Here is a 13,922-nt window from a genome sequence, read left to right on the forward strand (position 1 = left end):
TTTTGTTCTGTTGTTGTCTTGGTTCTGTTATTCAAGTGAATGAGAAACAAAATACTGTACTGCATGTAATTCCTAATTAAAATTCAGGAATTTTGTAAGTTCATAACAGGATTAAGATACTATTAAAATGAATACATGAATGAATGAGTGACTTTCTGTGCATTCTTATTTATTCAGCTTTAATATTTACCATGTGAGTCTACAGCTATAATGCCTGGATAATTCTTAAGCACAAAATTAAACACCTCACATCAGTCTTTGTTATTATTTGCTGAATGGTGATCACTTGACGTCTGCTCCAGGGAGAAAAAGACTATTGAGACACATGATGCTAAACCAAAGAAAACAACAAAACAAAAGGCACACACAATTACTCCAGAAACAGCTGCCAGCAGTAATAAGTAACTCTTGATGACAAGAAGTGCCTTCAGTTTATTCCAAAGTTCATGTTGAAACCTACTGGACCCTGTTGTGGTTGTGAGCTAGAACGTTAAAAGTGATTACTAGGCTAGTACTGTATGTACTGTAGATCTCGAAATTAAATACTGTTTCTTATATATTTAAAGAATGCATTCACCACAAATCCAAGGAGAGGAAATTGTAATGAGAAATATTGGCATGATTAACACAGCATTTGAGGTAAGTTTAATATTTTTATATAATCTGTGTTATTTTTTAGATTGCATTTACACTATATTTGAGTGGATGGTTGATTTTGCAATATTTCTTGGGTGCAATCAATCTTTATTTTTGCACAACACACTACTAAAGGTGGACTTTTTACTTTTTTTTGACACACTAACTCTGCATGTCAAACTGGCGGTGATTCCAGTTACATTTGTTTTGATATTGTAGAGATATTAAAAAAATGTCAAATGAATTCCTAACTAAAGATAAGCTAAGTTTTAGCTATTCAGAAATTTCATAAGTTCATGAAAACAAAGTAGTGTTTATGTTTAATAAATTAGAAAGATGTGCTATTTATGTATGTTAAATTTGTAAATGTTTAGAAACTGCATAACATCTATGAAATTAAAAGGCACAGTGAACTAATTTTGACACCATGCAATCAGTTTTAAAAGGAAGTGTCACAAGATTCGTATGGTCCAATAAGAACTTTGTACGATATCCATTATTTTTGTGTGACCCATTTGTTATTTAAGACTAACATCCACCAAGTAAATGAATGGAATGGACTGTTAAAGCCTTTAGGATTTTGAAAATTTTGAAAATGACTATGGAATGTGATCATTCTAATAAAAAACATGCAATGTGGTAATATTTTAACCAACATATTTTAAAAACTCCAATGAACATTTCTCTCTTGTGTCAGTTATTTATATGCTTATATTTGAAGAGGAAATTAAAAATGTTATACATTCTTAACAGTTATTATGTATACTAACAGTAGTTATATATAAATCTTAAAGTCCGTATCTAATGTTAATTGTGTTAACTGTGCAGAATGAGAAAGATTCCACTTGAGAATGGTAAGGAGTTAGCAATTCATTCTTATCACACTATCACTATCATTCTGTCGTATAAACTTAAAGACTTAATGAACTTAATCAGATAATTTAGACATCAAAAATAAAATTAGAGAATGTGAGCAAAACTACAGATCAAAACATCATGAAAGGTTTTAGTGTATATACTGTAGATGTTCAGTACAGTTACAAAATGTCAATAATGCAAGAAATATCAATAATTTCTTGCATTTGTTGAGCAGAGTTAGACATTTCTCAGAAGTTGAAATACAGGAGAAATGAGGTACAGTAGGCCATATTATAAAAACCCTGCAGAATTAAACAAGGATACCAGGGTTAACAAGCCTACTCGTACTAAAAGAGATTCTTACTAAAATCAGACCAAAGTGTTATTTAGCCCAATTTCGTCGGATCTCAGAAACTAAGTGTGGCAACTGCTGACACACACTCCACTTTTATGCCAACACTGCCAGCAGGTCACTATAGTTTTTCATGCCTTAAGTGCTCTGATCCTACCATATGTTTCAGATTTCCTCCAGGAAACTAGCTGTTTCTCATTGTTTCCTTTCTTTTGGAAGCCTGCAGGGTCCTTTTCCTTCTACATTTCACTTCAATTGTTTGTACTTCCACAAGTCACCAAACCTTCTCACTATTCTTTGTATCAGTAAGTCACAAAGCACTGCACACGCTCATCACACTTTCTTGATCTTCTCATCAACTATTCAATGTCTTCACCAAGCACTGGGGCATTCAACCTTAATAATGTCATGTCACCCATGTCAACGAGCTGCAGAAAGACTGTTGTTACGTGAGTCATTTCTTCCAGGAATGTCTCATGGTGTAGCCACTGAAGTATGAAAGTGATAACCCAAACAATTTGACAGTACCATATCCTGTGGTGATCCTCTGCCTAACAGGTGTGAACTGATCCTAACAGAGCCAGTTTCCTAGTCTGCAGACTGTTGCAACGGAATACCTTGTTCTCTTATTAGCTCTCAAAGACAGGCCACCTTAAATGTAGCCGATAGCAACTAAGCAATCATCATTACTCAAGTGGGCCATTATTGTATCTTTCACTGTTTTTGTCTTAATTACAAACGTCTTTTTGAGTGGCTATTTATACTCTTAATGGGTTCATTTGGGAAATTTAAACTTAATTGAAATACAAGACACTGACATTTATTTAATACCTGGTATTTTTCTTAAATCACATGACTTGAGCCTGGTGTTTTGTTGAAACACTATTCAAACAAACCAATATATTCACTTTTTGAAATATATATTGAAAAGAAACTAAAGAAAACAATTTAATTGTAATTATTTAAACAGGTATTTTGTTAAATCATTTGGTAAACAAGTGAAAGAATCCACCAGCTCTCAAGGACTGGAGTTGGCCACATTTAACGGAAACAGGAGGTTTAGTGTGAAAAAAAGATATTATATTATATATAAGATACATATTTTATATGTAAAAGTAGATATTTGTAAAGAACAAATAAAGAATGACACCAATAATCACAAAAAAGTAACTATTGAGTTGCTTAAAATACACATAATTAAGGTTCTTTATCCAGCAGGCCTTCATGTATGTTGTGTTAGGCACAGTCTTGTAGCTGTTGTTTACAAAGTTCATCACAATGTAATAGTTATTCAGTGGAAAAAAATAAAGATGAAACCTACAATTGTAAAGCAGTTTATGCAATCTTCCACACCAAGTACAAAACAAAAATAATAAAATAAAAAGTGATTCACCATCAGTAGGTCCTGGCATTAAAACCACAGTGTGTCATACAAATCTTAATCATATAAACAGTTTCTGCATAATACATTAATCAGAAAAAATCTTTCTTGCATACTTTCAAGCTTTGGTGGGTTTGAACATACAGTGTTATTTAATTCTATTTCAAAATCCTTACGTATGAAAATGATAAAAGATAGTTACAAAACTGAGATTTTTTTTCTCAAACTTACAACACAGCATAAATTGTGTTCAGAAACAGACTTAAGAATCAATCTTTGAAATCAAATCAGGTACATTTGCATTTTGTTCTGGAAATATCAGGTTCATTCTATCTAATCATGTAGAACAAGACAGTAGATGGCAGCATTGATTCACAAAACAGTGCTACAGTTTCAACAGATCAACAGATCTTTCAAATGAATTCGAATCCAAAAGAATCAAAATGAAAAAAATACTTGTTACACTTCCCAGCTGAATTCCATTTTAATTTATTCATGTGAAATTTAGGTTTTGCCTCTAGACTATGAGCCATTAATATTCTGCAAAACAGCATCACTTGCATGTCTGATTGGGCACCTTTAAAAACACAGGAGCTGATGCGTAACTGTTTTAAAACATTTAATTGCAGTGAGAATTATTTTACATGTGACCAAACACAAACTGCTGGTTCAGTTAGGAATTTAGATTATGTTATGGTAGCAATAGTCAAAATATTCCGATAATATGTTCACATTCATTCATCCATTTTCAGTAACCACCTGCTACATAAGATGAGAACCTCACAGGTACTGTACATAAGGTGGTTTAAGGCAGTGCTACACTCAGGACAGTCCAACACGGATTATACACTGGTTCTTAATTTAGTATAAAAAGGCACATTTATAAATGATAGAATCATTCATTTTGCCACTAATGGAACCATCATGAAAGGCTGACACAGTTATGACAAAATCCATAACATGCTGAAATTAAAACCTGAGTGGGCTGAGACAACTGGGGTAAAGCATCTCACCCATGGGTACAAGACCAGTGTCTGTAGCAGGTATCTGAACCTGCAAACCGTCCAAAGACTTACCTGCTAAACTGTTGTACAGTACATTACCTCCAATTACCTAGTTCTTCTGTATTTTTCACTTTAATATTGAACACTTTTGCATTTCTAAATTTTAAATTTCAGAGAGTTTTTGTTTAGATAGTGACCAGGATAAACAGTATAACTTGTTTCAGTTTTTGACATTTTCTTTATTTTTTTGGTATTGTATACTGCTAACAATGTATCTGAAAAAAACAGCTGAATTGTTACAAAAGGAATATATACTGAACAATAACACTGTCAAAAATACTGTAATACTGTCAAAAATCGGTATAATTTGCGGTGTCTATTTCTGTCATCGTAATTAATTGATAATGTATGATTAATCATAATACACTTGAGTGACTTTGGGTATTGTGTAAGTACTAAATGATGAGTTTGGAGACACCAGAGGTAGACTTAGCAGTGAAGCCAAATTCAACTCTAGGGATGGAGCAGGTTTTGTGTTCCAACCTGATGGTGTGGTGTTAATCTATAGATAGATAAGACTTTATTGATCTCAAAGGGAAATTGATGGTATAGAATGATATGCTAATTGTTGTGTTGATTGGGAGGTCTGTGCTGGTCTGAACAAGTGTGTCTAGCTGTCACAGAACTTCACCTGTACAGTAGTAATTGATGACTGCCTGACTCAACATTACTGGTTTGATCAAGTCTTTTGATCTTACTTGCTGCCATTCTTTTGAGTTCATCCTGATGTGACCACATTTTATCATAACAACGTTTTGTCATGCTACTCATGTAATAACCGCTTTATGGATTCCTAGAAGACTCCCTGTGAAATGTTTATCTACATAATTAATTTAACCACCATCCCCTCTGGACGTTTTTTGCATTTTGTTGATTCCCTGCTTCAGAGTTCCGTGCATTCTTATTACGATTTTTTCCCTCTTGTATGTCATACTTCACATTTAAATATTTTTATTAGGAAAAACACTATACATTAAAAATGCAAAACTGAAATTTCATAACTCATAACACACCTTCCTGAATTAGTCCTTGCTGGAAGCACATTTGGCAGCAATTAAAACTACTGTACAACCTATTTTGTAGGAACAGGTATCACCCATAACTACTACTTATACTATCACCTCAATTAATAATAATAAAAATAATATCTTACCTACTACTGCAATGTGTGGGCCTGCGTTTTGGAATCAAGGTTAGCAAAAGGCTAGCAGCTGCTGTCTGAGGTAACTGAGATATTCCATTAGGCATTTCATGTGCCTATTTAAGATTCCTTTTTTTGTTGCAGTGAATTCTGCCAGTGTTGAAAAGCACTGGAGGAAATTTTGTTGGACACAGTTTCACAATTTTGTTGGTCATAGTTTCAACTTTTGTTTTGCATGCTGAACACTGTGATGGCGTCACCCTGACAGCCCTGTCAGTACAAATTGCCACATATAATTTCTGGCCAATTCCATTGACTTTTGTGAAAATGGGAATTCAATTAAAAATATGTTCCCCTTGTTTAAGGGTTGGAAAAGGGCCAACAAAACAAAAACAAAATCTTTGCACACTGTAACTGCAAGTACGTAACAAGTGTAAACCAAACAATTTGCAACATTCTTCTATTTTCAGTGTGTAAAACTAACTTTTTTGATGCAATTAGCTAATTAGGAAAGAGTGTTTTTAAGCATCCTACTGTGATGTGCTATAATGCAGTAGTCTCAAAAAGGGGGATCATATCCAACTTTTTAGCTTACTTTTCTCCAATCATGCAACTTATTTTGTCTTTCACAACTGATAAACATAACTTTTCTGCAACTGTGTGTGACATTAGTTTTTTAGCCACTCTAAAACTAACAAGGTAATATGCCTGTAAAGCATAATTGTAAGATTCAATACCTGTGTTGAACTGCATTAGTTGTTTGTTTTTTTCAATTCTTTCAGTTTACATTTGAAAAATGCAACCCATTTGTATTTTTAGTTGGTATCTGTCTGTATAGTGTCTAGGTGGTGTGCAAGGCCTTTGGCACTTTACCTTCATTGTACTAAAAGTTCAAGTAAGACACATACAACCCAGCAAATAAAATACTTAGTCTCCATTTATTTCTTGCAAAATGGAGGTTACAGGACAGTTTGTTTACAGGTATTGTACACAGTGACAGACATTCAGCAATGTCAAATGTCACCAGAACCCAGAATACTTAAAGGGGAACTGAAATGCTATTTCTACATTTCGGCATTATATTGAATTGGTAATGATAAGTGCATTTCAAACCATAATAAAACTACCAAGTACATGTTAATGTGTAAAACCTCATTATGCATAGTGCCATATTGCCGTCATTGTCATTGTCATTGAACAAGGCAACAAAACATCTGGTGATGCAAAAGCATCCTTATTACATTGTAAAAAATGCTTTGGACCAACTGAATTTCGCTACTAAATTTATTTTATATATTATCATGGAACTGACACATAGGAGGTGATGTGGTTTTAGATACTTTATCTTAGTATTGCAAAAAAAGAGCAACCTGCCAACCAATTAAAATACACATTTACTTTCAGCTTTGCAAAAGTGCTCTGTCATTTACAGTGGTGGTTGTGTTATACTAAATTTATAACACTATACTAAATTACATTTCAAAAAGGATTTGCTGACAAATACTTACATGTTACTGTACCTCAGCATGCAGATTATGTTCAAACATTTCTGGGGTGAAATATCTGCTGCATAACCTGTACTTATTTAATCGTACATCACACTGAAACTTGTCAATACAGTCAACATCAGTGCCCATGTTTATTACCCATCTCTTAGCTATCCTTTGGAAAAGGAAACAGTTTGATTTTTAATAATAATAATAATAATAATAGCTTACACTTATATAGCGCTTTTCTGGACAGTCCACTCAAATCGCTTTACAGGTAACAGGGACTCCCCTCCACCACCACCAATGTGCAGCATCCACCTGGATGATGCGACAGCAGCCATAGTGTGCCAGAACGCTCACCACACATCAGCTATCAGTGGGGAGGAGAGCAGAATAATGAAGCAAATCGATAGATAGGGATTATTAGGAGGCCATGATTGGTAAGGGCCAATGGGAAATTTGGCCAGGACACTGGGGTTACACCCCCTACTCTTTCCGAGAAACGCCCTGGGATTTTTAATGACCACAGAGAGTCAGGACCTTGGTTTTATGTCTCATCTGAAAGATGGCACCTGTTTACAGTATAGTGTCCCCGTCACTATACTGGGGCATTAGGACCCACATGGACCACAGGGTGAGTGCCCCCTGCTGGCCCCTCTAACACCTCTTCCAGCAGCATTCTTAGTTATTCCCAGGAGGTCTCTCATCCAGGTACTGACCAGGTGCACACCTGCTTAGCTTCAGTGGGTTGCCTGTTGTGAGTTGCAGAGTGATATGGCTGCTGGCCATATCATACCATATTTTTGCTGATTTTATGTTATGTGTGCACTCATTATGTTCAGAACAGCAAAATAAATTGAGGAATTGTTTAAGACACACATCTGAGTTTAAAAAAAATACTTATGTTTATTATTGTATTAGGATAGTGTATTAAGAGACCATGTTTATTATTTGCTTACAGCGACAAGTGAGCAGGAAAGGCCACACATCACAATTCACACAAATTCTTGCTCTCACCTGTGGCAAGACAAGCATCTTCTCATCTGTCTGTGACAACATGGCAACTATACAGTACTATACAGTCAAAAAGTTCATGGTTTTGCACTTAATTTGAAATTTGTAAAATGTTGCGATAATATCAATTAATTTATTTTGTTACCAAGATTAATGACTGGACTGTGAAATTGGGATTCCAGTTCCCTTTTCAGGAATTTTTCATAGGCTGTCTCAAGCAAACACAACCTTTTGTCCAATCTCTATGAAGAAAGAACATAAAGTGTTACAAAACAGGTGTACTTCAACAATAAACTACCTCTGAGAATTGTCAATGCTCCAGAAGCAGACTAATATTTTGAAATAGTTCAAGTACAGTAGGTAACTGCGTCAGCATGTGTAAACTGCAAAGAAACAAGTAAAGATTTATTCCATGCTGAAAACAGAAGAAAATAAACACAACATTTCAGCTGTGAAGCTTTCTTCAGGTGTGAGAGAGAGAAGAATTGCCAGCTGCATGGGAGAACAAAACCCAGATGGTGTGAAGTTGAGAGAGGTGAAGAGAAGTGCATATAATCTGCAAACTTGAGGAGCTTCACAGAGGAGGCATTTGAGGTGCAGTCACTGGTATATAGGGAAAAAAGCAGAGGATAGAGTATACAACCCTGTGATGCTCCTATACTGAGGGTTTTTGTGTTTGACATGTACTAACCCAGCCTCAAAAGCTGTCTTCTGTCTGTCAGGAAGTTTGTAATTCACTGACAGATGGGTTCTGGCATGGTCAGCCGGGACAGTTTAGCCTGTAGGAACTCTGGAATAATAGTGTTAAAGGCAGAGCTGAAATCCACCAATTAAATCCTGGCATAGCTCTTTGGGTGGTCCAGATGTTGAAGTAAGTAGTGCAAGCCCATATTAACTGCATCATCCACAGATCTTTTGGCTCTATAAGCAAACTGCAAGGGGTCCAGCAGGCGATCTGTGCTTTTAATGTGGGCTAGCAGGAGCCTTTCAAAGGTTTTCATGAATACAGATGTCAGTGCAACCAATCTGTAATCATATACAGTAGATTCTTAATCTGGTACTTCTTCAGAATAGGTACAATAGTGGAGCCTAATGGGCCAGGAGCCTTCCTGGTTTTCTGTTGTTTTTTTTTAAAGTTAAATTACGTCTTGTTCCTTGTTCCAGTGCGGGTGGGGGGGCTCTTGGAGTGGGATACTGGGTAAATATATGAGGCTAATTTTTGGAGGTTGTACTGTATGTAAAGGTTGAAATACTCAGACAGCTATTCTGCCTTTCAAATCTACAATAGAACTCGTTGAGCCTGTTTGGTAATTGGGGGTCATCTGCAGACTGTGTGTGTGGGGGGGTTTCCTGCTCTTGTAGTTGGTAATGTCTAGCAGGCTTTTCCATACTTTAGATGGGTCATTGGCTGAAAACTGGTTTTCCAGCCTTTCAGAGAACCTCTGTTTGGCAGCTCTGATTCCCTTTTCAGGTTTGTATTAAGCTACTTTGTATAGATTTTTATCCCCACTTCTATAAGCTTCCTCTTTTTCCCACCAAAGCTGCCTAAGTTCCGATGTAGACCAGGGCTTGTCATTATTATATCTAAATCGAGTCTTTGTGGTCATGGAGCCTGCTAGCAGAATCTGTATTTTACTCAGTACCCATATAGTTGTAGGAGCTGTGAACTCCTACTGAATTCACATGCTAAACATCTAACCTTCATGCTTGCCTTAGCACAGATGCTTCTCCCTCCCTGTATTGAACTCCCATCTTCTGTACTAAAATCCCTGATGAGGAATGTTTATACTAAACACCTGATAAGAAAGGAATGTTTTAAGTGCTTTCTGAGTCCTGGAGTTTCTTGAGAAAGCTGCCTCAAAGACAGGAGGGGGAGGGTGTAGAGAAAAGTATATATAAGCTGTGTAGAGCCCTATCCCCTTTGAGCTACTATTACTACTATAACTACTATGGTCCTTATTGTGGTTCCTTGTATGCATACAATAAAGCTTGGCTTGACGAACAAACGCTTCTGGCTCAAAACTTTTGGTTTCTACAGTGGGGATACAACTGTTCTCACAAAAACTGATGTACGGTATGCTGCATTTTTAAAAATGTCCCAGTCTATACATTCTAAACAACTCTGTAGCTCTACTATGGCTCCACTGGTCCATTTCTTAACCTTAATAGCAGAAGGTTTAGCAAATTTTAGTTTTTGTTTATATAACAGTATAAAAACAACCACCACATGATTGGAATGTCCCAGAGTTGCACGTGGAATGGAGCAGTATGAGTCTTTTATTGTTGTGTAGCTATGATCTAACTGTACTCTCATTCCTGTCTATATGTGCTGTCTATATTTAAGGAGTTCCTGAGTCAGGTTTGCTTTGTTAAGGTCACCCAATATTATAAGAAGAGAATCCTGATGTATTCATTCCATCCTGATTGTCTGATCTGCCAGTTTTTGCTGCTCCTCACGCACACAAACTTGTGGAGGAATATACTGTATATGCCTATCAGAATAAAAGAGACAAATTCACGAGGGGAATAAAATAATAAGTGATTAAGTATTATTATTAATAATAAGTGATTCCAGATCGCAAGAGCATGATATTAGTAACACTGTTACATCCTTACACTAGCCTTCATTTATATAGAAGAAAATTCCCCCTTCTCTAGATTTCCCTAGTAACTCTGATTCCCAGTCCGCTCTATAGAATTGGAAACCTGACACCTGCTATGCACTGTCCGGGATCAGCTCATTGAGCCATGTCTCTGAAAAAACAGAAAACAAATGAAAGGAGGAAATCCTTTTTTGTCTTGATCAGGAGCCTAAATTTGTCCAGCTTGTTTTTCAGAGAGAAGTGGTTTTCTGAGGATGATCCCGAGGAGAGGCATTCGCTTACCTCTCCAACAAAAGCATACCCCCTCGCTTGCCCCGCCTCCTGAGTCATGGAACTTGGGACAGAATTTGGACCCCTTGATTAAAATATCAAAAATGTCGAATGAAGGGAACAAATTAAAACTTACATTATGCGGAATGGAATCACTGATGCTGATAAGTTCTTTTCTTGTTACGATTATTCTGTTTGATTCTCCACAAACAACTTGAACACACAAAAACAATCAAAACACGTAAGAGCAGCACACCGTGGCTGGCGATTGAGGTGCCATACTTTCGAGTATATTTTAAGTATAAATTCTCGAGTATATATACTGTATAATTACCCTGTTGTTCCATATTGCATTAATTGTTAAAACATAAAAGAGTTGTGAATGTACTGGAATCACAGTCCATATACATTCCCTTTCATACATCAGTTCCAACTGGATTTGTAATAAGAAAAACTGAAAAAAAAAAACAAAACATAAAAAGGTTCAGATGATAAACATTGTTTCTTTCATATTTTCAAGTTAACATGTTTGAGACATCTAAAGAAAGAAGATACTGTACAAGGAAGTGGATCCAAACTTGATCAAAACAGGTCAGGATCTAAGCCATTTGAACAAATTCTAAGTTAAGATGACCAAACAAAACATATAAATCATAAAACACTCCAAGAAATGAAGCAATCACAATCTTTAGACCTATATGCTATGAAGAGATCATGGAAAGATACATCCTTATCCTTAACTTTGTACACAGAGGGTACACATGTCACATGGAAGATGTGCTGCGTGAGTATTACAGTACATATTCTAAGAAATATTATAGATATATGCTACAATGCTGCAGAACTCATTCTAATGTTTTGCTTTTACAGAGTGCAGACCAAAATTTCCAGCCAGAGATGATTGTGATTAGTGAAACCAGCACAGAAAATGAAGAAACATTTGAAAACCAACCAACTGTGGATCTTATATACACCATAAATGATAGGCCACCATGGTACCTTTGTGCTTTGCTTGGTTTCCAGGTACTATATCATTTTATTTCATATACATTATATTGAATTCATGTTTATATATTGTTGAGTGTTATTATATACTGTAGGTTATATAATATATTTCGTGACTTCATATATTAGAAACAAGACTGTTTTGTTTGTTACTCCAAAAATTAGTTGTGGTAAGATACACCCTGGACAGGATGCCGCAAGGCACACACAGACACAAACACAGTGATATAAAACACTCACACCATGGCCAGTTTTCCCATAAGCCAATTTACCTACCAGTATATCTTTGGACATATATCTAATCAACCATATATCTAATAAACCAAACGACTGATGCCCATGGCTACTGGTCCCACAATTTCTTTTAATGTGTTCCTTTCCAGATAAAAGATTCTTAAAGATAGTTGTTACATTGGCTCTGCCATCTACTGTCACAGACAATCCCTGATCTGATGAGCAGTGGTGGTGCTTTTAGTGTTTTTTGTCATGACTTTGTCAAGGTGATGGAAGAATGGTAGAAGGGTTACAAAATAGAGAAGGCCATTCAGTCCATTTAGACTGGTTGGTAGACGCTGTAGTAGCTAATTGATCCATAGATCTCATCCAGCTGCTTCTTGAATGAAACCAGGGTATCAGTTTCAAAAGCACACTTGGAAATTTGTTTTATACTCCCATCTCCCTTTTGGCTGAAGAAGTATGTAAGTTTGAGTATTCACCCCTTATCTACTGTATACTTTCTGTTTTCTATTTAAAAACAATTCTCAATCTAAACACACTCATTTTCCTCGAATACCTACTGTCTGCAATTTGAGAATTCATCTTTTATGAGGAACTTTATCAAAGGCATTCTAAAAATCTAAAAACACCATATCACATTGCCTTTATGCATCTATTATTGGTGTTGCTTGTTCAAAGAAATTTAACAAGTTATGTTCTATTTTTTTCACAGCATTATATCCTAGCATTTGGTGGCATAATTGCTATTCCACTCATTCTGGCTGAACCTATGTGCATTGGAGATAATAATGCAGCTAAAAGCCAACTCATCAGTACCATATTTTTTGTTTCTGGTTTGAGCACGCTGCTTCAGACGACCTTTGGAACCAGGTATTACATGTTTATTTTGTTGTACTATTCTTCTTCTGCATGTTGTACTTAAATTAATAATAGATACTACCATAAAAGAAAAAACATTTTACTGGCTTAAGTTTTTTTTATAACGGCTTTAAAAATATCTAAATGCACTTGGAGTTTCAGAAGTGTTGATATTTTAAAAAATATAGGGAATTTGATTTCCCAAAACTATCTTGTATTATTAAAAACAGTCCACAATCAAAATAAAAATAAGATAAAAGAGTCACTGCTGATAACAATCAGGTATGCCATCAGTTTGGCAAGTAAGTTTATACCGATTACAGTCATTGTGTTCACTTTTGGTGCAGCCTGACTGACCTTAGATTCACAGTACAAGATTAAAGCTGATTTGTATATCTGTATTTTGCAAATTTGTATTATATAGATTGCCTATTCTTCAAGGAGGAACATTTAGTTTTGTTACTCCTACCTTGGCAATTCTTGCTTTGCCCAAATGGAGATGTCCTGATATGAATGAAGGGTTCGTGAACAAAACAAATGCTTCACAGATACACGGAGATGAAATATGGAAATCCCGCCTGTGTGAGGTGAATTTCTTTCCTCATTTGGTTGTGTGTTATATAAATTGCATTTCTTGGATTAATATTCGGTGATTATCCTTAATGAGTTACATTTTCTGTTAATACAGATGCAGCCATTCAAAATGCGCGGGCGATACCGCATTATTTTCCGGTACGCTGTACGCAGTCTACCGTGAGTTACCGGTAAATACCACGAGTTACCGGTAAATACCGCTAGTTACCGTAAATTCTCCTATAATACCGCAAGCAAAATAATAGTATGTCAACAAGCATACTTTTAGAATTTGATTAAAAGGGAATATAATATGGAATCGCGTATCTCAAGAAATTAATAACGATATGATTATATTCGTGGACTGCAACAGGGCTGTGTAGGGCTGTTTCGCCTCTTTCTTCATGCGACTTCCCTTGTAGCCCACTGGTCTACGTGCC

General features: G+C 35.8%; 1 protein-coding gene and 1 long non-coding RNA gene across 2 annotated transcripts in view; one reads left to right on the forward strand and one right to left on the reverse strand.

Annotated features, from left to right (window-relative positions):
* The first annotated feature begins 399 nt into the window (after positions 1 to 399).
* LOC148654638 (solute carrier family 23 member 2) overlaps positions 400 to 13,922 on the forward strand; it is a 60,295-nt gene continuing 46,772 nt past the window's right edge. Inside the window, exons 1-4 of the mRNA XM_088647185.1 lie at positions 400 to 639; positions 11,680 to 11,832; positions 12,764 to 12,921; positions 13,334 to 13,496. Coding sequence (XP_088503311.1) covers positions 568 to 639; positions 11,680 to 11,832; positions 12,764 to 12,921; positions 13,334 to 13,496 — 546 coding nt within the window. The 5' untranslated portion in view covers positions 400 to 567. The remainder of the gene's footprint in view (positions 640 to 11,679; positions 11,833 to 12,763; positions 12,922 to 13,333; positions 13,497 to 13,922) is intronic.
* Positions 6,352 to 13,922, reverse strand: part of LOC148654639 (uncharacterized) — a 31,024-nt gene continuing 23,453 nt past the window's right edge. The window contains exons 3-5 of the long non-coding RNA XR_015941502.1: positions 11,144 to 11,263; positions 8,628 to 8,726; positions 6,352 to 8,539 (exon numbers count right to left, since the gene is read on the reverse strand). This is a non-coding gene — a long non-coding RNA (uncharacterized LOC148654639). The remainder of the gene's footprint in view (positions 8,540 to 8,627; positions 8,727 to 11,143; positions 11,264 to 13,922) is intronic.

This window comes from Lepisosteus platostomus, chromosome 9 (genome assembly GCF_059453375.1).
Source record: "Lepisosteus platostomus isolate fLepPlt1 chromosome 9, fLepPlt1.hap1, whole genome shotgun sequence".
NCBI classification, from domain to species: domain Eukaryota; kingdom Metazoa; phylum Chordata; class Actinopteri; order Semionotiformes; family Lepisosteidae; genus Lepisosteus; species Lepisosteus platostomus.